Source organism: Eptesicus fuscus, chromosome 24 (assembly GCF_027574615.1).
Source record: "Eptesicus fuscus isolate TK198812 chromosome 24, DD_ASM_mEF_20220401, whole genome shotgun sequence".
NCBI classification, from domain to species: Eukaryota; Metazoa; Chordata; class Mammalia; order Chiroptera; family Vespertilionidae; genus Eptesicus; species Eptesicus fuscus.
Genome location: NC_072496.1, coordinates 705,146 through 723,734, shown reverse-complemented (window position 1 = coordinate 723,734; position 18,589 = coordinate 705,146). Strand labels below are relative to the sequence as shown.

The 18,589-nt window shown below is 64.3% G+C and overlaps 1 protein-coding gene across 4 annotated transcripts in view; it reads left to right on the top strand.

Moving 5' to 3' along the window:
- The window catches only part of NAV1 (neuron navigator 1), a 112,129-nt gene that overhangs the window by 67,944 nt on the left and 25,596 nt on the right, over nucleotides 1–18,589 (top strand). For all 4 annotated transcript variants that reach the window (XM_054713135.1, XM_054713134.1, XM_054713133.1 and 1 more), the window contains exons 7-9: nucleotides 14,086–14,224; nucleotides 15,920–16,226; nucleotides 17,458–18,151. In XM_054713135.1, coding sequence (XP_054569110.1) covers nucleotides 14,086–14,224; nucleotides 15,920–16,226; nucleotides 17,458–18,151 — 1,140 coding nt within the window. The remainder of the gene's footprint in view (nucleotides 1–14,085; nucleotides 14,225–15,919; nucleotides 16,227–17,457; nucleotides 18,152–18,589) is intronic.

Genomic DNA, 18,589 nt, shown 5'->3' with positions numbered 1-18,589 from the left:
GATGTGCCCGCAACCAAGGTACATGCCCTTGACTGGAATCGAACCCGGGACCCTCCAGTCCGCAGGCCGACGCTCTATCCACTGAGCCACACCGGTCAGGGCTGTTGGTCTATTCTTTTATTTATTTTTTTCTTAATATAGTTTTATTGATTTCAGAGAGGAAGGGAGAGGGAGAGAGAGAGAGAAACATCCATGATGAGAGAGAATCATGGACCGGCTGCCTCCTGCACGCCCCACACTGGGGATCGAGCCCGCAACCCGGGCCTGTGCCCTGACCGGGAATCGAACCCTGACCTCCTGGTTCACAGGTCGACACTCAGCCCCTGAGCCACGCCGGCCGGGCAGGAGGGGTCTCTCTCGTCCCCTGTCCCTGCGGGGCATCTACAGGTTGCGACACGGACAGATCTTCACCTCCGGCCCCTCTTCTCCTCGTCCTCTTTCTGTCTCGCCTCCCTTGGCCCCGCGATCTGGCTTCTGTCTCGGCGCCCCTGGGTCTGATGACAGGGCCAGGGCAGGGCGACCCGCCATGTGGACAGGCTCAGGGGTGGGCTTCCCGGGACGCTGAGTGTTATTGGACGAGGAGGCCAGAGCTTATCAGCGCTGTCACCAGAAGTCACGCGGTCGGTCGAGTAGGCGATGCTGTGGGCTGCTGGGGAGACGGGCAGGGAGGGGCCGGGGGACGGGCAGGGCTCTTGGAGATGGGGGTCGGGGGAGGCGTCTCTGCACAGGGCGGCACGTGCAAAGGCCCTGTGGTCAGGATGGGCGCGTGCTCGGGGCCCTGCAGGGAGGTCGGCGTGGCTGGAGCCCGGGTTAGGGGAGAGGGGTCGGAAGTGAGGTCCGAGGTAGCCGGGGGTCTTGTACGTTCCTTCTGAGCGAGCGGGGAGGCCACGGGCAGGTTTCGGGGAGGGAGCGGTGGCGTCGGACACGTTTGCAAAGGGTCTGCCTGGCAGGTCTGGGGAGAAGAGGGTTCTGGGACCAGAGAGAACCCGGCAGCTTGGAAAGGAGACTCCTGGGTCACGGAGGAGAGTGAAGGGGGTGCTCGACCCTGGAGGGCAGGCCGGCTGCTGAGAGGGGCCCTGAGGCTCAGAGGAGACTGTGTTTCCGTTTGGATGCAGAGGTCAGAGGCCCAGAGGTCAGAGGTCAGAGATGCAGAGGTCAGAGGCCCAGAGGTCAGAGATGCAGAGGTCAGAGGCCCAGAGGTCCAGAGGTCAGAGACGCAGAGGTCAGAGGCCCTGAGGTCAGAGATGCAGCTCGGGGATGGAGAGCCTGGAGCAGTGCGTGCTCTGCCTGCTCTAAACCATTGCTTCCTGCCCAGGGACCTGAGCTCAAAGGTCACAGACACACGTGTGCACACATGCACACCCCACACAGACACCTGCACACCTGACCACACATGCACACCCCCACACAGACACACGCACGCCTGTGCACACTCACACACATGCACACTTGTGGACACTCACACACAGGCACAGGCACACCTGTGCACACTCACACACACGCACGCCTGTGCACACTCACACACATGCACATGCGCACACAGCCCAGGGAGGCCAGCTCAGGGTCCCTCCGTCCTTGTTGCAGAATCAGCCTCTCCCTTGTCTCCGTCCCCGTCGTCCCATCTGCCCCGCGTTCTCAGAGCCGCACAGAGACCCTGAGGCTGGAGGGAGGGGGGAGGGTGCTGAGCTGGCCTGAAACAGTAGCTCTCTGTCTGGTGCGGGAGGTGTCCTCTCCGCAGCCCCCGCTGCCCCCGCTGTAGGGTGGCGGGGAGGCAGGTCTCCTCAGAGGTCGTGTAAATATTTGCAGAGCGGGAACGCAGCTGGGGCGGCCCCTTCCTCCAGCTGGCCCGGGGCTCCCGGAGACGCAGCTGGACTCTGGCCGCGCTCTGGGACACCGCGCCGGGCACCTCCTGCGCCCCCACCCCGCGCGGTGCCTCCGACCGACCCTCCAAACCTCCTTCCTGAGCCCCAGGCTGGCGTGGGCGCGGGGCGGTAAGGGCTGGGGGCACGGACCAGCCCGGAGAACGCTGCCCAGGGTGGTTCGAGGGCGTCTGAGTTCAGTGCTTGGGACGGGGGACGGGGGTGGGGGTGGGGGGAGCTTTGTAGTAATGCCATCGCCGTGTTTCTGTGGCTTAAAGAAATTGTGGGTGTCATGGTGCACCGATTCCAAACCATGGGGAACCCGGCTACTGGGCCCCACTCCTCAAAAATATTTTTATTGAGCCAAAACCGGTTTGGCTCGGTGGGTAGAGCGTCGGCCTGCGGACTGAAGGGTCCCAGGTTCGATTCCGGTCAAGGGCATGGACCTTGGTTGTGGGCACATCCCCCGTGGGGTGCATGCAGGAGGCAGCTGATCGATGTTTCTCTCTCATCGATGTTTCTGACTCTCTATCCCTCTCCCTTCCTCTCTGTGAAAAGTCAATAAAATATATATTTTTTTAAAAAAGAAAAATATTTTTATTGATTTCAGAGAGGAAGGGAGACGGGGACAGAAACCCCCACGAGGAGAGAGAATCACTGATCGCCCCACACTGGGGAGCCTGTAACAGGTGTTTGTAACACAATGTGCTATTCACCCTATTCACGGGGGGTCGGAGCTGTGGGCGGGGTGCAGCAGGACCAGGAGCGGGGATGGGGGTCACAAATCCAACACCACGGGGTGAGGGGCGAGCCCGCCTTCCCCGAGACCTAGATCAAAGGCACGAGCCAACTCCCCTTCCGTGCGATTTCTTCCTTTTTCTTTTTTCTTCATTGATCTCAGGGAGGAAGGCAGAGGGAGAGAGAGAGAGATAGAAACATCCACGAGGATCGGCCGCCTCCGGCACACCCCGGGCCCGGCCGCGTGGGAGCCTGTAACCCGGGCGTGTGCCCTGACCGGGAATCGAACCGTGACCTCCTGGTTCCTAGGTCGACGCTCCACCACGGAGCCACCCGGGAGGCCTGGCACGGACCCCTTCCTTCTCGCTCTGACTAAAACCTCCTCCTGGAGGGACGCTTTCCCGCCATCAGCCGGAAGGGCCCCCTGGACGGAGGCACAGACCCGCTTGCGTGGTGTGAGCTGTGCTTCCTCCCCCCACGCACATCTGGCACCCAGTGTCCAGTCCCAGGCGCTGGAGAAACGCTGGGCCGCACCCCTGAGGTTGTAGGAGGTGGGTGGCATCCCCCTCCCTGGGTGGGGAGGTCCCCGAGCCAGCCTCTGGCCATAGGCACCCGGCCTGGCCTTCAGCCTCTGGGCAGGCAGGACTGGCTTCCTGCATTTATTCTAATTTCCCACTAATTTCCCAAGCCCGGAGAGGGACGAGGGGGCAGCTGGGAGGAAGCCCTGGGGGGCGGGGGGCGCTCAGGGGGCCTCCACCTCTGTGCCCCGCTGGCATCTCCGGGGTTAACCGCGGTGGCCCAGATGGGGGTGGAGGCCCCGCCCAGCTGCACCCCGGCTCTGGGACCCCGTTGCACCCGCTGCACCGGCACCGGAGGATCGGAGCTCCTTGCCTTGCTGCACCCCTAGCTCCCCACCCGGGCCCGCTGCACCCCAGCTCCCTCCGGAAGATCGCCCTTCCGCTGCTGGTCCCGCTGCACCCCGCCCACAGCTCCTCGGGTGGAGGCATCCGGCCCCCGTGGCACCCCTGATGGTCGAGGGTCATGGCCCCCCAACCCCGCTGCACCCCAGCTCTAGGGCCCCCGGATTGACTGCGGCGTCTCTTTGTCTACCTGCCCGGGCGTTAAAGGGCCCGCACGCCGTGGGCCCGGGGTGGAGCCAGAGAGAAGGAAACGGGGCGCTGTGCCTTTAAGGGCGGCGGGGCGGGGCGGGGCCGAGGGGGCGGGGCCGGCCGGGCTTGGCTTCGGCCTCCGCGTGGCCGGCGCTCACCTCGGTCCCCGGCGCGCGGGCTCGGGCACGGGGGTTCGGGGCCGGGCGCCCCCCGAAAATGGCCGGAGCCGGGAAGATGCTGCACCTGCCCCCGCCCCGGGCGCGGAGGGCCCTGCGCCTCCCCCGCAGGTGAGCCCCGCGCGCCCACCGGCACCCGGTCCTGGGGGGTCGGGTTTGCAGCCCCCCCACCTGGACCTCCCCCCCCTGCGCCCCCGCGGCTGCAGCCTGGGGGGAGGGGGATCGCCTCGGACCTGGGGCTGGGGCTAGGGGGGCCGCGGCCTCCCAGGTGCGTGCACGAGGCTGGGGCATTGGGGGACGGGGTCGGTGTGGGGGGGCGGGGGGGGGCGCTCCGGGCGGATCGGGGAGCGGGAAGGCGAGGCCTCGCTGGGACTCCCCGGAGCCGGGGACGGAGCTGAGACAATGGCACAACTTGATGGAACTTGGAGGGCTGCCGGCAGGGCGTGGGGGGTGCTGGGGACCCGGCGATCTCCAGGAGGGGGTGCAGCCCCTGCTGACCCCTCTCAGCGATGGCTCCCCTCACCCCGGAAGCTCTGGGCGCCTCCTGGGCTGAAACGAGGAGGTGGCGGGGAGAAGGGGAGACCTGAGGGGCGTGGTGTTGGGTTTGTGACCCCCCCCCACCCCCGGTGGAATCCTTCCGAGAGGGAGTGGGCCTGGGAATGGGCTCTGGGAAGGGATGGGGGGACCTGGGAGGGTTGGGGTGCCCTGTGGGGGGACGGCAGACCAGCCCTGAGAGGTGAGGACTTTGCACAAGGCTCCCCATGGAGTAGGGGATGAGGGGTCCCTGCGGCCTGAGGAAGAAGAGGGCTGTGGCTTCCTGGTTTTTCTGGGAGCTTCCTTGCACCCCAGTGCCCACCCTCCCTCCTCTGGCCTGGGTCTGCCCCGCCTGTGGCTGCGGGAAGTGGGGTGAGGGAGTGAATGGGGCTTGGACCGCTCACCCCTCAGGAGCCCAGGCTGGCACCTGGTCGGTCGCCCCGCTCCAGGCTCCCTTGAAGGGGGCCCAGGTCTCTCCCAGGCCCCACGTGGGAGCCGGAGAATTGGGCCCGGCCCGGGAGGGGGAGTTCCTTGGAAGCCGGAGTCCTGCTGGCCCCGACTGTCTGTCCCCACCCAGTAGGCCAGATGGCAGCACCCTCTGTGTTTGTTTTGTGAATCCTCACCCCAGGACGCGTCCGCGTTGATTTTTTTAGAGAGCGTGGAAAGAAGGGAGATAGAGAGAGAAACGTGGACGTGGGAGAGACACATCCGGGCGCTGCCTCCCACATGCACCCCGACCTGGGGCTGGGGATTGAGCCTGCAACCGGGGGACGTGCCCTTGACCGGAATCGAACCCGGGACCCTTCGGTCCTCGGGCCGGTGCTCTGTCCACTGAGCCACACCGGCTAGGGCTGCGGCCCCCTCTGGAATGGGACGTGGGACCCTGGGAGTCAGTCTGGGGTGTCTTCGAGGGGAACCAGTTTGTGGGCCGAGAATAGGTTTATTTAGGGACTTCTGCGGGGTTGGGGGGCGGGGGAGGGTCTTACTTTTAGTGAGATCCATCCAGAGCTGAGCCCTGAGTCAGCCGGCCCTGGAGAAGGTGGAGAGAGGGGGCCATTCTCGACCTCCCCACGTCTGCAGCCAGAACCTCCTTCAGATCAAACTGGGGGTGCCCAAGGGAAGTTACCATGGGCTGTACTCCCCCCGCCGCCCCCCCCCCCCCGCTCTCCCTGCCCCCCACTCCCCCACCCCACCCCCTTTCCCAGCCCATCACACCTTCCTTCCCAGGCAGCCTTGTCTAGGTTAGGCCACCATTTCGGATGAATGGGTTTCTCCCCACCCCCTTCCCCTGCTCCTCCCCGCCCCGCCCCGCCCCACCCCACCCCAGGAGACCCAGGCTTTGCACTGTGCCTGTCCTGGGGCCAATCACCCGGCTCCTTACCGGAAACAGGCCCCTGGGCAGGTGCGCCCAGGTGGGGACCTGCCTGCCGGAGCCCTTTACAGGCTGAATGACACCTACCCTGCCTTCGCCTGGGGGTGGGGCCCCGGTGGGCCTGTGCTTCCCTTCCCTTCCCTTCCCTTCCAGGCCGGATGCTCAGGGTTGTTGGCAGTCGGCAGGGACGTTGTTAAAGTGGAGGTCAGCCCTCCAATTGCCCGGGGTCGGCTATAAAATGTAAAATGAGGCTTCAGGCCTCAGAGAGGACACGGCTCAGCCCAGGCCTTCCTCTGGGGGCAGCGCTAACCCTCCCTGTAAAAAGGACGTCTGGGGCCCACGGGGGGCGGGGGGGGGAGCGGTCAAAGAGACCCCCTCCCTGAAGGCGCAGGCTTCCTTTCAGCGCCCCAGGAGGCCGCTGGAGGTGTGAGGTGTCGGGGTGGATGGCTTCATTGCCCCCCGAGTCTCTCCATGACCAGCTTTGGGTGAGCTGAGCTGGGATCAGCGCTCGGTCCCTCCACTCGCCTGAAGCAGCCGACTTCCCGCACCCCATGCCCTGGACTTCTGCACCCGTCCCAGGAGGCTGCCTCCAGAGTTTCTGGTCTGGTCGCCACTGGAGACCCCTCTCTCCTGCTCATCCTCCTGTATCCTCTAGGCAGGAAATGGGGTGCAGGCATCTAGGCTGTCCAGAGCGCCTGGGGGCGGGGGGAATAAGACCTGCTCATCCCTCAGAGGCCCCCGGGGACAGAGGGCTCCATCCAGGCTGGGACAGAGGGCTCCATCCAGGCCGGGGACAGAGGGCTCCATCCAGGCCGGACAGAGGGCTCCATCCAGGCCCGGGGACAGAGGGCTCCATCCAGGCCCGGACAGAGGGCTCCATCCAGGCCCGGACAGAGGGCTCCATCCAGGCCCGGACAGAGGGCTCCATCCAGGCCGGGAACAGAGGGCTCCATCCAGGGACAGAGGGCTCCATCCAGGCCGGACAGAGGGCTCCATCCAGGCCGGACAGAGGGCTCCATCCAGGCCGGGGACAGAGGGCTCCATCCAGGCCCGGACAGAGGGCTCCATCCAGGCCGGACAGAGGGCTCCATCCAGGCCCGGACAGAGGGCTCCATCCAGGCCGGGGACAGAGGGCTCCATCCAGGCCCGGACAGAGGGCTCCATCCAGGCCGGGGACAGAGGGCTCCATCCAGGCCCGGACAGAGGGCTCCATCCAGGCCCGGACAGAGGGCTCCATCCAGGCCGGACAGAGGGCTCCATCCAGGCCCGGACAGAGGGCTCCATCCAGGCCCGGGACAGAGGGCTCCATCCAGGCCGGGGACAGAGGGCTCCATCCAGGCCGGGGACAGAGGGCTCCATCCAGGCCCGGACAGAGGGCTCCATCCAGGCCCGGACAGAGGGCTCCATCCAGGCCGGGGACAGAGGGCTCCATCCAGGCCGGGGACAGAGGGCTCCATCCAGGCCGGACAGAGGGCTCCATCCAGGCCCGGACAGAGGGCTCCATCCAGGCCGGGGACAGAGGGCTCCATCCAGGCCGGGGACAGAGGGCTCCATCCAGGCCGGGGACAGAGGGCTCCATCCAGGCCGGGGACAGAGGGCTCCATCCAGGCCCGGACAGAGGGCTCCATCCAGGCCCGGGACAGAGGGCTCCATCCAGGCCCGGACAGAGGGCTCCATCCAGGCCGGGGACAGAGGGCTCCATCCAGGCCCGGACAGAGGGCTCCATCCAGGCCCGGACAGAGGGCTCCATCCAGGCCGGGGACAGAGGGCTCCATCCAGGCCCGGACAGAGGGCTCCATCCAGGCCCGGACAGAGGGCTCCATCCAGGCCGGGGACAGAGGGCTCCATCCAGGCCGGGGACAGAGGGCTCCATCCAGGCCGGGGACAGAGGGCTCCATCCAGGCCGGGGACAGAGGGCTCCATCCAGGCCCGGACAGAGGGCTCCATCCAGGCCGGGGACAGAGGGCTCCATCCAGGCCCGGACAGAGGGCTCCATCCAGGCCGGACAGGGCTCCATCCAGGCCGGGGACAGAGGGCTCCATCCAGGCCGGGGACAGAGGGTTCCATCCAGGCCCGGACAGAGGGCTCCATCCAGGCCCGGACAGAGGGCTCCATCCAGGCCCGGACAGAGGGCTCCATCCAGGCCCGGACAGAGGGCTCCATCCAGGCCGGGGACAGAGGGCTCCATCCAGGCCGGGGACAGAGGGTTCCATCCAGGCCGGGGACAGAGGGTTCCATCCAGGCCCGGACAGAGGTCTCCATCCAGGCCCGGACAGAGGGCTCCATCCAGGCCGGGCAGAGGGCTCCATCCAGGCCCGGTCAGAGGGCTCCATCCAGGCCGGGGACAGAGGGCTCCATCCAGGCCCGGACAGAGGGCTCCATCCAGGCCCGGACAGAGGGCTCCATCCAGGCCGGGGACAGAGGGCTCCATCCAGGCCCGGACAGAGGGCTCCATCCAGGCCCGGACAGAGGGCTCCATCCAGGCCCGGACAGAGGGCTCCATCCAGGCCCGGACAGAGGGCTCCATCCAGGCCGGGGACAGAGGGCTCCATCCAGGCCGGACAGAGGGCTCCATCCAGGGCCGGACAGAGGGCTCCATCCAGGCCGGGGACAGAGGGCTCCATCCAGGCCCGGACAGAGGGCTCCATCCAGGCCCGGACAGAGGGCTCCATCCAGGCCCGGGCAGAGGGCTCCATCCAGGCCCGGGCAGAGGGCTCCATCCAGGCCCGGGCAGAGGGCTCCATCCAGGCCGGGGACAGAGGGCTCCATCCAGGCCGGGGACAGAGGGCTCCATCCAGGCCCGGACAGAGGGCTCCATCCAGGCCGGACAGAGGGCTCCATCCAGGCCGGGGACAGAGGGCTCCATCCAGGCCGGACAGAGGGCTCCATCCAGGCCGGACAGAGGGCTCCATCCAGGCCGGACAGAGGGCTCCATCCAGGCCCGGGCAGAGGGCTCCATCCAGGCCGGGGACAGAAGCGGCCTGTGATAGGACCAGACGCTGGGGACGGCTGCGCCAAACCCAGCTGCTTCTCGCTCGACTTACGGGACGGCCCGGGTTGGACGGACCGCAGGTGCCCGGTGCCGTGTCCCCGCGAGCTCTTTGGCGCCGGTCCGGTCGCAGCTCCTGAAACAGAGCGGCCGCGTAAAACCGAACCCGCGCTCCCGCACACGCGTGAGGCTCATGCCCGGGGCTCGGCACGTCTGCCCGGGGCTTATTCTAAATCCTCCTCCAGGACCGACCTGCACGATGAGGTTTGATCCTGCGGATCCCTCGACGGCGTGATGTTTAAAAATAGGTTTTCAGCAGCTTTCACCCGGAAGCTGGGGGGCGGGGGGGACAGGGGGGCGCTGCCAGGCCCCTTCTAAGCCAAGGAGGGGGGGTTAGGAGCGCACGCAGCGGACGGACGGACTGACGGGGAGACGTGTTTGTGTTGCTGTCTGTAGCCTGAGGCACCTTCCCCAGAAACAAGACGGTGGGATTTGGATGAACTTTCTCTTTTATTTTCATTTCAGTCTTCCTGGTTTTTTTTTTTTTAACTTCTTTAAGGATTAGGCCAAAAGCCCCCACACGGATCGTCAAGCCTTAGAACTCAGGGACTCAGCGTCGGTTCCTAGCCAGTCCGTCCCGCTGTTCTCAACCCTCCCTGCCCACCCCCCTCACCCCCTGCCCCGCAAGATACCTCTTTTCAGATCACAAAGACGGTTCTCCCTCCCTCCCAGCCTGGGGGACGGGAGGGGGCGGGCCGAGCTTGGGGAAGGGCCGGTGTCCTGTGGGGAGGCTAGGCGTCCACCCAGCCAGACTCCAAGTCCATTTTTGTCTTTTATAATTTATGTCTGTATTTGTTTCTGCTCGTGAATACGCTTACTTATTCATTTTTGTTCCTTCTCACCCGAGGACTTTTTTTGTTTTTCCTCCAAATGATTTTGCAGAGAGAGTGGAAGGGAAGGGGGAAAGGCAGAGAGAGAGAAAGAGAGAGAGAAACATCGATGAGAGAGAGACACACGTCGATGGGTTGCCTCCCGCACGCGCCCCTGACCCGGGCCGGGGATCCAGCCTGCGTGCCCTTGGCCGGAATCGAACCCTGGACCCTCCAGTCCACAGGCCGGCGGGGGCGGGGCGTCCACATCCGTTCGGTTCCCTGATATTTTTTTTCCCCTCCGTTCACCCTTCGTGGCCAGGATGTCCTGCCGGGGGCAGGGAGTGTTTCCTTTTTTGTGTTTTTTTTTTTTGGTTGTTTTTTTTTTTTTACCTTGAACACCTGCCTGGCGTTCGTTGTTTTTCCTCCGGTGAGATCGTTGCCGGCAGCCACTCGGGGGTTCGGCGTTAAGATGCCTTTTTGTTCTCCTTCTTTTTGTCCGAGGCTTTGCAGTGGGTGGGAGATGGGCCCCGTCTCCCATGCATGGGAGGCCCCCGTAAAGAGAGAGAGAGAGAGGGAGAGGGGGGAGGAAGGTCTTTTACGGGGCCGGGCGGGTGTCCCTCGGATGCCGACCTTTGACCCCAGGCACAATGTGCTATTCAGCCCTCGGTGCCCCGGAGGGGACACCTTCTCGGCCGCACCGGGCTCGTCCACCCATGAACGAAGGAGCGGAGCTGAGGGGGCAGTTAATTTCGAGATGAAGAGGAAGGCGCGAGGGGCCTCTAAAAGGGGCAGGGCCCACCGGGACCAGGTCGCTGACCCTGCCCCCCGCCCCCCGCCCCCCGGGGTGAGAGGGGCGAGCCCGCCTTCCCCGAGACCTAGATCAAAGGCACGAGCCAGCTCCTCTTCCGTGCGATTTCTTCCTTTTTCTTTTCTTTTTTTTATTGATCTCAGGGAGGAAGGCAGAGGGATGGAGAGAGAGAGAGACAGAAACATCCACGATGAGAGAGGATCATGGATCGGCCGCCTCCGGCACGTCCCCCCCCCCCCCCCCCCCGGCTGGGGATGGAGCCCCACAACCCCGGGCGTGTGCCCTGACGGGGAATCGAACCCTGACCTCCTGGTTCCTGGGTCGACGCTCCACCCCTGAGCCACGCCAGCCGGGCATGAGTATCCTTATTCTGAGGGTTTGGGGGACGTGAGCGTTGACGGGCCGGTTGGCAAGAAAGGAAACCTCGCCCTCACCGGTGTGGCTCAGTGGATAGCGCGCCGGCCTGCGGACTGAAGGGTCCCGGGTTCGATTCCGGTCAAGGGCATGTACCTTGGTCGCGGGCACATCCCCAGTAGGGGGTGTGCAGGAGGCAGCTGATGGATGTTTCTCTCTCATCGATGTTTCTAACTCTCTCTCCCTCTCCTTTCCTCTCTGGAAAAAATCAATAAAATATATATATTTTTTAAAAAGTAAGAAAAAGAAAGGAAACCTCACAAGTTACACAGGCCCGGGTCGCCGCCTACCACAAAGTGCTGGGGGTTAACCGGTTCTAGGGCTGCCTTCTTCGGCCCTCCCCCCTGTCCCCGCCCCCCCGCCCCGTCCTTCCTGCTCTCTAGAAACGTCAGGGAAGGCCACGCGCCACGCCGCGGGTGTTTAATTGTAAGGTTGGTCGAGAGGGAGGCAGGGAGGCGAGGAAGGGCTACGTCGTGGTGTGGCTGACACGGAAAAGTCCCTCCCCGAGGCCTGCGCTCCGCGTGCGTGTCCGAGGAGACGTCCCCGCTGCCTCTGGCGACTCGCAAACCTCTCCCCCAACCCCCCTCCCCCCCCCAGGCCAAAGCCGTATTCTCCGAGGCCGCGTAATGGACATGTCGGGACCTATTATTAACGCGTTATTAACGGCTAGGCGCACGCTGTTATTGGAAATCTTTCCATCAGGAAAGAATGTAGGGGCTGTTTTTTTTTTTTTTTTGCGGGGGGTGCGGGGTGGGGGGGGTGTGGGAGGAGGTTCGCAAGAGAGGTGACCTGTGTGGTGACCAGATCTGGCCGGGGTCGGAGGCTGGATGAGAGAGAAACCTTGTCTTCCCCGATGAGCGGCTAGTTCAGAGCGAGAGACGATGGTGTGAATACTGTCAAAAATTGTCCGTTTGCGCCCGGCCGGCCAGCGTGGGCTCAGGGGTGGAGCGTCGACCTAAATACCAGGGGGTCAGGGTTCGATTCCCGGTCAGGGCACAGGCCGGGGTTGTGGGCTCCATCCCCAGTCGGGGGCGTGCAGGAGGCGGCCGGTCCATGATTCTCTCTCATCGTGGATGTTTCTTTTTTTTTTTTTTTCTTAATATATTTTATTGATTTTTTTACAGAGAGGAAGGGAGAGGGATAGAGAGTTGGAAACATCGATGAGAGAGAAACATCGATCAGCTGCCTCCTGCACACCCCCCACTGGGGATGTGCCCGCAACCAAGGTACATGCCCTTGACCGGAATCGAACCCGGGACCCTTCAGTCCGCAGGCCGACGCTCTATCCACTGAGCCACACCGGTTAAACTTAAACTTCTAACGCCACTTCTTCAACATAGACTCGCCCAGGCCGTGGTATTTTGTGCAAGAGCCACACTCCAGGGGCCAAAGAGCCGCCTGTGGCTCGCGAGCCGCAGTTTGCCGACCACGGGGTTAGGGCTCATCATGGATGTTTCTATCTCTCCCTTCCTCTCTGAAATCAATAAAAAAAATTTTTTTGTAAAAAAAAAAAAGGAGCTGAAACCGGTTTTGCTCAGTGGATAGAGCGTCGGTCTGCGGACTGAAGGGTCCCGGGTTCGATTCCGGTCAAGGGCATGTACCTTGGTTGCGGGCACATCTGTGCAGGAGGCAGCTGATCGATGTTTCTCTCACATCGATGTTTCTGACTCTCCATCCCTCTCCCTTCCTCTCTGTAAAAAATCAATAAAATGTATTTTTAAAAAAAAGGAAAAAGCGAGGAAAGAGCTTGGTTCCCATCCCTCCCCTGTGAGAGGCGGGGGAGGGGCGGCGGGAACTCCCTGAAACCGGAGAGAAGGCAAACACGCGGCCGCCGAGTCAGCACTCCTGGCCCACAGTTGGTCCTAATTACGGAGCCGGAGCCGGGGTCTGGGCTCAGGGTTCTGCTGTTTCTCTCCGTCCGTCCGTCCGTCCCGCCCGCCCCGGACGCCGCCGCAGCTCGGAAACAGCCTCTCACGTCTGCCGGCGTCCTCCCCTCTCCGTCCGCGCCCACCACCCTGCAATTACCCGTCCCCACACCGCGGTCCCAGTAAGCCGTGCGGAGGCCGCTGACAGGGTCGCATCCACGGGGTCCCGCGGTGCACGGCCCGGGCCGCTGGCGGGCTGAGCGGTCGGGGGTCTTGGAGGAGCACGTGGCCCCCGTGTCACGGTGCGGAGCTGCGGGCGCCGGGTCCTGCCACCCCTCGGCCGGCGCCCTGGTTACTGATTCCCCGGGCCCCGGTTATTCCAGACACAAGGAGGCCGACTCCGTGTCCGAGCCTGACCCCCCTCCCCTGCCCAGAGCCTGGAGAAGTGGCAGGATTTTCCCCCATGTGGTCACGGCGCGCCCGCACCCCGGGCCATTCACGCCTGTGGAATGGCTGGCCCTGGCCCGCGGGGAGGGGACCGCGGGAGAGCAGCCTGGGAGGGCGGCCAGTGCTAGCCACGAGCTGCCGGAGCCTCCGGGCCGTTCCCAGCGGGGAGGGTGTGCCTGCCCGGGGCCTGGCCACGGGTCCGCGTTGACACAAACAGAGCCGCCTCCAGAGGCGCTGGCCTCCGCACCGCCCCGTGCGCGCCCCGCAGAGGAGACGGCGCCCGGCGTGGCCCCAAGACCGTGGCATCCGTGCCCGGAGGTGGGGGGTGGCGGGGAGGAGAGCCAGAGGGGGAATCTGCCGTTCCGACAGCCCTGGGTGGAGGTTAATTTATTATATAGGATTCCCCGGCCCGTGTGGCTCAGGGGATAGACCGTCGACCTAGGAACCGGGAGGTCAGGGTTCGATTCCCGGTCAGGGCACACGCCCAGATGCTGGGCTCGATCCCCAGGGTGGGGCGTGCAGGAGGCAGCCGATCCATGACTCTCTCTCATCACGGATGTTTCTCTCTCCCTCTCCCTTCCTCTCTGACATCGATTTAAAAAACAAGGACGGAGGCGGTTTGCAGGGAGCGGTTTGCAGGGAGCAGGGCTTGGCTTGTATAATTAGGTTGATCCCCGTCCACCTCTCTGTTGAGCGGACAGAACGGCTGCTTTTGCCAGAACAGACCGTCGGCTGCTTTCGCTAAACGGCGTCGCCAAAGGACGAGGCAGCTTCCGTCACGCGCAGCAGAGTTGCCCGCAAACCCAGGCCTGACCCCCGAGCTTCCTCCCCGTCTGTGTGTGAAAACCCCGCGTCCTGCCTCTCTCTCCCCCCGGCCGCTGACCTCTCTCCTCCCCCCGCAGCTGGGATGAGAGCAGCTCCATCAGCAGTGGCCTCAGCGATGCCTCCGACAACCTCAGCTCCGAGGAGTTCAACGCCAGCTCCTCGCTCAACTCCCTCCCGACGACCCCCACGGCCTCGCGCAGGAGCTCCACCGTCGTGGTGCGTGAGTGTGCAGACCCCCGGCCCCGCCCCTCGGGGAGAGGCAGCCGGGGCCGGGCCTGGGGCAGGTGTGCGCACCCTCCCGCCCGCCCCGCGGGGCTGGGTCCCGGGTGCCTCGGCCACGCCCTTTGCGAGCTGGCAGGGGGGCACCCCAGGTTCCCGCGCAGTCACCTGAGACCGCTGCTTGGGGGGCGGGGAGCCGTGCCCGGAGGTCGTGCCCACACCAACGTGGAGCTATTCCAACGGGAGAGAAAAAGAAACCGGCCCGCTTGGGCCTCGACCTATGAACCAGGAGGTCAGGGTTCGATTCCAGGTCAGGGCACAGGCCCGGGTTTTGGGCTCCATCCCCAGTGGGGGGCGGGCAGGAGGCAGCCGATCAGTGATTCTCTCTCATCAGGGATGTTTCTTCTTTTTTTTTAATCCTCCCCCGAGGATATCTTCCCATTGATTTTTAGAGAGATCGGAAGAGAGGGAATTACAGAGGGGAGCACATCGATGTGAGAGAGACACATCGATGGGCTGCCTCCTGCACGCGCCCCGACCAGGGCCCGGGGCCGGGGAGGAGCCTGCAACTGAGGTCCGTGCCCTTGACCGGAATCGAACCCGGGACCCTTTGGTCTGCAGGCCGACGCTCTACCCTCTGAGCCACACCGGCCAGGGCTCATCTTTTAAAAAAAGAAACAAGTCGGATGTGTGGGGTGTCTTCTGCTGGACCCCCAGGTGTGGGTGGGCACCCTGGGTGGTCGTAAGCCTCCGGGAGGAGCAGGGCCCCCCGGCAGCCAGGAGTCCCCCCAGCAGCCAGAGGGGTCCCCCCAGCAGCCAGGAGTCCCCCCAGCAGCCATAGGGGTCCCCCCAGCAGCCAGGAGTCCCCCCAGCAGCCATAGGGGTCCCCCCAGCAGCCAGAGGAGTCCCCCCAGCAGCCAGAGGAGTCCCCCCAGCAGCCAGAGGAGTCCCCCCAACAGCCAATAGGAGTCCCCCCAGCAACCATAGGAGTCCCCCCAGCAGCCAGGAGTCCCCCAACAGCCAGAGGAGTCCCCCCAACAGCCAGGAGTCCCCCCAGCAGCCAGTAGGAGTCCCCCCAGCAGCCATAGGGGTCCCCCCAGCAGCCAGAGGGGTCCCCCCAGCAGCCATAGGGGTCCCCCCAGCAGCCAGGAGTCCCCCCAGCAGCCAGGAGTCCCCCCAGCAGCCATAGGAGTCCCCCCAGCAGCCAGGAGTCCCCCCAGCAGCCAGGAGTCCCCCCAGCAGCCATAGGGGTCCCCCCAGCAGCCAGGAGTCCCCCCAGCAGCCAGGAGTCCCCCCAACAGCCATAGGAGTCCCCCCAGCAGCCAGGAGTCCCCCCAGCAGCCATAGGGGTCCCCCCAGCAGCCAGGAGTCCCCCCAACAGCCAGAGGAGTCCCCCCAGCAGCCAGGAGTCCCCCCAACAGCCAGGAGTCCCCCCAGCAGCCATAGGGGTCCCCCCAGCAGCCAGAGGAGTCCCCCCAGCAGCCATAGGAGTCCCCCCAGCAGCCAGAGGAGTCCCCCCAGCAGCCATAGGGGTCCCCCCAGCAGCCATAGGAGTCCCCCCAGCAGCCAGTAGGAGTCCCCCCAGCAGCCAGGAGTCCCCCCAGCCGCCATAGGAGTCCCCGTGGCCACCCACCCTGGTGTCCCCCCTCCGTCCCCTGACGCGCGTCCCCGCCGCCCTCGTCTCCCCGGCAGCTGCGCACGGACTCGGAGAAGCGCTCCCTGGCGGAGAGCGGGCTGAGCTGGTTCAGCGAGTCGGAGGAGAAGGCGCCCCGGAGGCTGGACTACGACAGCGGGAGCCTGAAGATGGAGCCCGGCGGCTCCAAGTGGCGGCGGGAGCGGCCCGAGAGCGGCGGCGGCGGCGACGACGCGGCCAAGGTCGTGGAGCTGAAGAAGCCCATCAGCCTGGGCCACGCCGGGTCCCTGAAGAAGGGCAAGGCCCCGCCCGTGGCCGTCACGTCCCCCATCACCCACACGGCCCAGAGCGCCCTCAAGGTGGCGGGTGAGCCGGGGACGGGCCGGGGACGGGCCGGGACGGGAGGGGCCTGTCTCCCCGGGGCTCCTCCCCTCCGCGGTGGCTGGAACCCGGGACGCGGGTTCGGTTCCCGGTCCAGGGCTCAGAGCTCGGTCGCTGGTTCAGTCCCCAGCCCTGGTCCGGGTGCGAGCGGGAGGCCACCAGTCGGTGTCTCTCTCTCTCTCTCCATCTCTCCCTCTCCATTTCCTTCTCTTAAAAAAAATCAGTGGGGAAAACCTCCTTCCTCACTCCTCGGGTGGGAATTGAAAGAAATAATAATAATAACAAAGCAGGCATTTTCCTTTAAAAAAGGAAAGAAGCCCTGGCTGGTGTGGCTCAGTGGATAGAGCGCCGGCCCGTGGACTGAAGGGTTTCAAGTTCGATTCCAGTCAAGGGCACAGGCCCGGGTTGCGGGCTCCATCCCCAGTAGGGGGCGTGCAGGAGGCAGCCAATCAATGATTCTCTCTCCTCATGGATGTTTCTCCCTCCCTCTGCCTTCCTCTCTGAAATCAATAAAAATATTTTTTTTAAAAAAGAGAGAAAATAATATCAAAGCAGGCATTTTTCTTTAAAAAAGGAAAGAAGGGGTGGGGGATGGGAATGGGGGGATGAGGACAAATATGTGACACCTTAATCAATAAAGAAATTTTAAAAAATAAAAATTAAAAATAAATAAAACTTAAAAAAAAAAAAGGAAAGAAGCCCTGGCTGGTGTGGCTCAGTGGATAGAGCATCAGCCTGTGGACTGAAGGGTCCTGGGTTTGATTCCGGCCAAGGGCACAGGCCCCGGTTGTGGGCTCGATCCCCAGTGTGGGGCGTGCAGGAGGCAGCCGATCCGTGATTCTCTCTCATCATGGATGTTTCTCTCCCTCCCTCTCCCTTCCTCTCTGAAATCAATTAAAATTTATTTAGGTGTGTGGGGTTGTTTTTTAATATATTTTATTGATACTTTACAGAGAGGAAGGGAGAGGAATAGAGTTAGAAACGTCGATGAGAGAGAAACATCCATCAGCCGCCTCCTGCACACCCCCCACTGGGGATGTGCCCGCAACCAAGGTCCATGCCCTTGACCGGAATCGAACCCGGGACCCTTCAGTCCGCAGGCCGACGCTCTATCCACTGAGCCACACGGGTCAGGGCTGTATTTAGTTTTTTATAAAAAAGCTTGTTTGTGTTGTGGACTGACCCGCCTGCTCTCCCCGCCCCTCCCGCCTCACAGGCAAACCGGAAGGCAAGGCCGCGGACAAGGGCAAGCTGGCGGTGAGGAACACGGGCCTGCAGCGCTCCTCCTCGGACGCGGGCCGGGACCGCCTGGCCGACGCCAAGAAGCCGCCCTCGGGCATCGCGCGGCCGTCCGCCTCGGGCTCCTTCGGCTACAAGAAGCCCCCGCCCGCCACGGGCACGGCCACGGTCATGCAGCCGGGGGGCTCCGCCACGCTCGGCAAGATCCAGAAGTCCTCGGGCATCCCCGTGAAGCCCGTGGGCGGGCGCAAGACCAGCCTGGACGTGTCCAACGGCCCCGAGCCCGGCTTCCTGGCGCCCGGCGCCCGCTCCGCCATCCAGTACCGCAGCCTGCCCCGGCCCGCCAAGTCCAGCGCCATGAGCGTGACCGGGGGCCGGGCCGGGCCGCGCCCCGTCAGCAGCAGCATCGACCCCAGCCTGCTCAGCGCCAAGCAGCCGGGCCTCGTGCCCTCGCGCCTGAAGGAGCCGTCCAAGGTGGCCGGTGGGCGGGCCGCGCCGGCCCCTGTCAATCAGACCGACCGGGAGAAGGAGAAGGCCAAGGCCAAGGCCGTGGCCCTGGACGCGGACAGCATCTCCCTGAAGAGCATCGGCTCCCCGGAGACGACGCCCAAGAACCAGGCCGGCCTCCCGCCGGCCGCCAAGCTGGCCGAGCTGCCGCCGACCCCCGTCAGGTACCGGCCCGGCCCGGCCCGGCCGCCGCCCCCCGTCCCTCTGCTCCAACTCAGTCGCAGATCCCCGCACGCCCTGGGCTGGGAGGCCTGGCCTGGGCTCTGTGCTCTGGGTTAGGGTTCGGGTTAGAGGTTGGGGGTTAGGGATTAGGGTTAGAGTTAGGCTTAGGGGTTAAGGTTAAGGTTAGGGGTAGGTATTAGGGTTAGAGGTTGGGGTTTAGGGATTAGGGTGAGGGGTTAGGGTTAGGGGTTAGGGTGAGGGTTAGAGTAAGGATTAGAATTAGGGGTTAGAGGTTAGGGATTAGGGTGAGGGGTTAGGTGTTAGAGTTTAGGGATTAGGGTGAGGGGTTAGGTTTAGGGATTAGGGTTAGGGTTAGGGCTAGGTTAGGGGTAGGTTTAGGGGTAGGGTTAGGGTTAGGGTTAGAGTTAGAGTAAGGATTA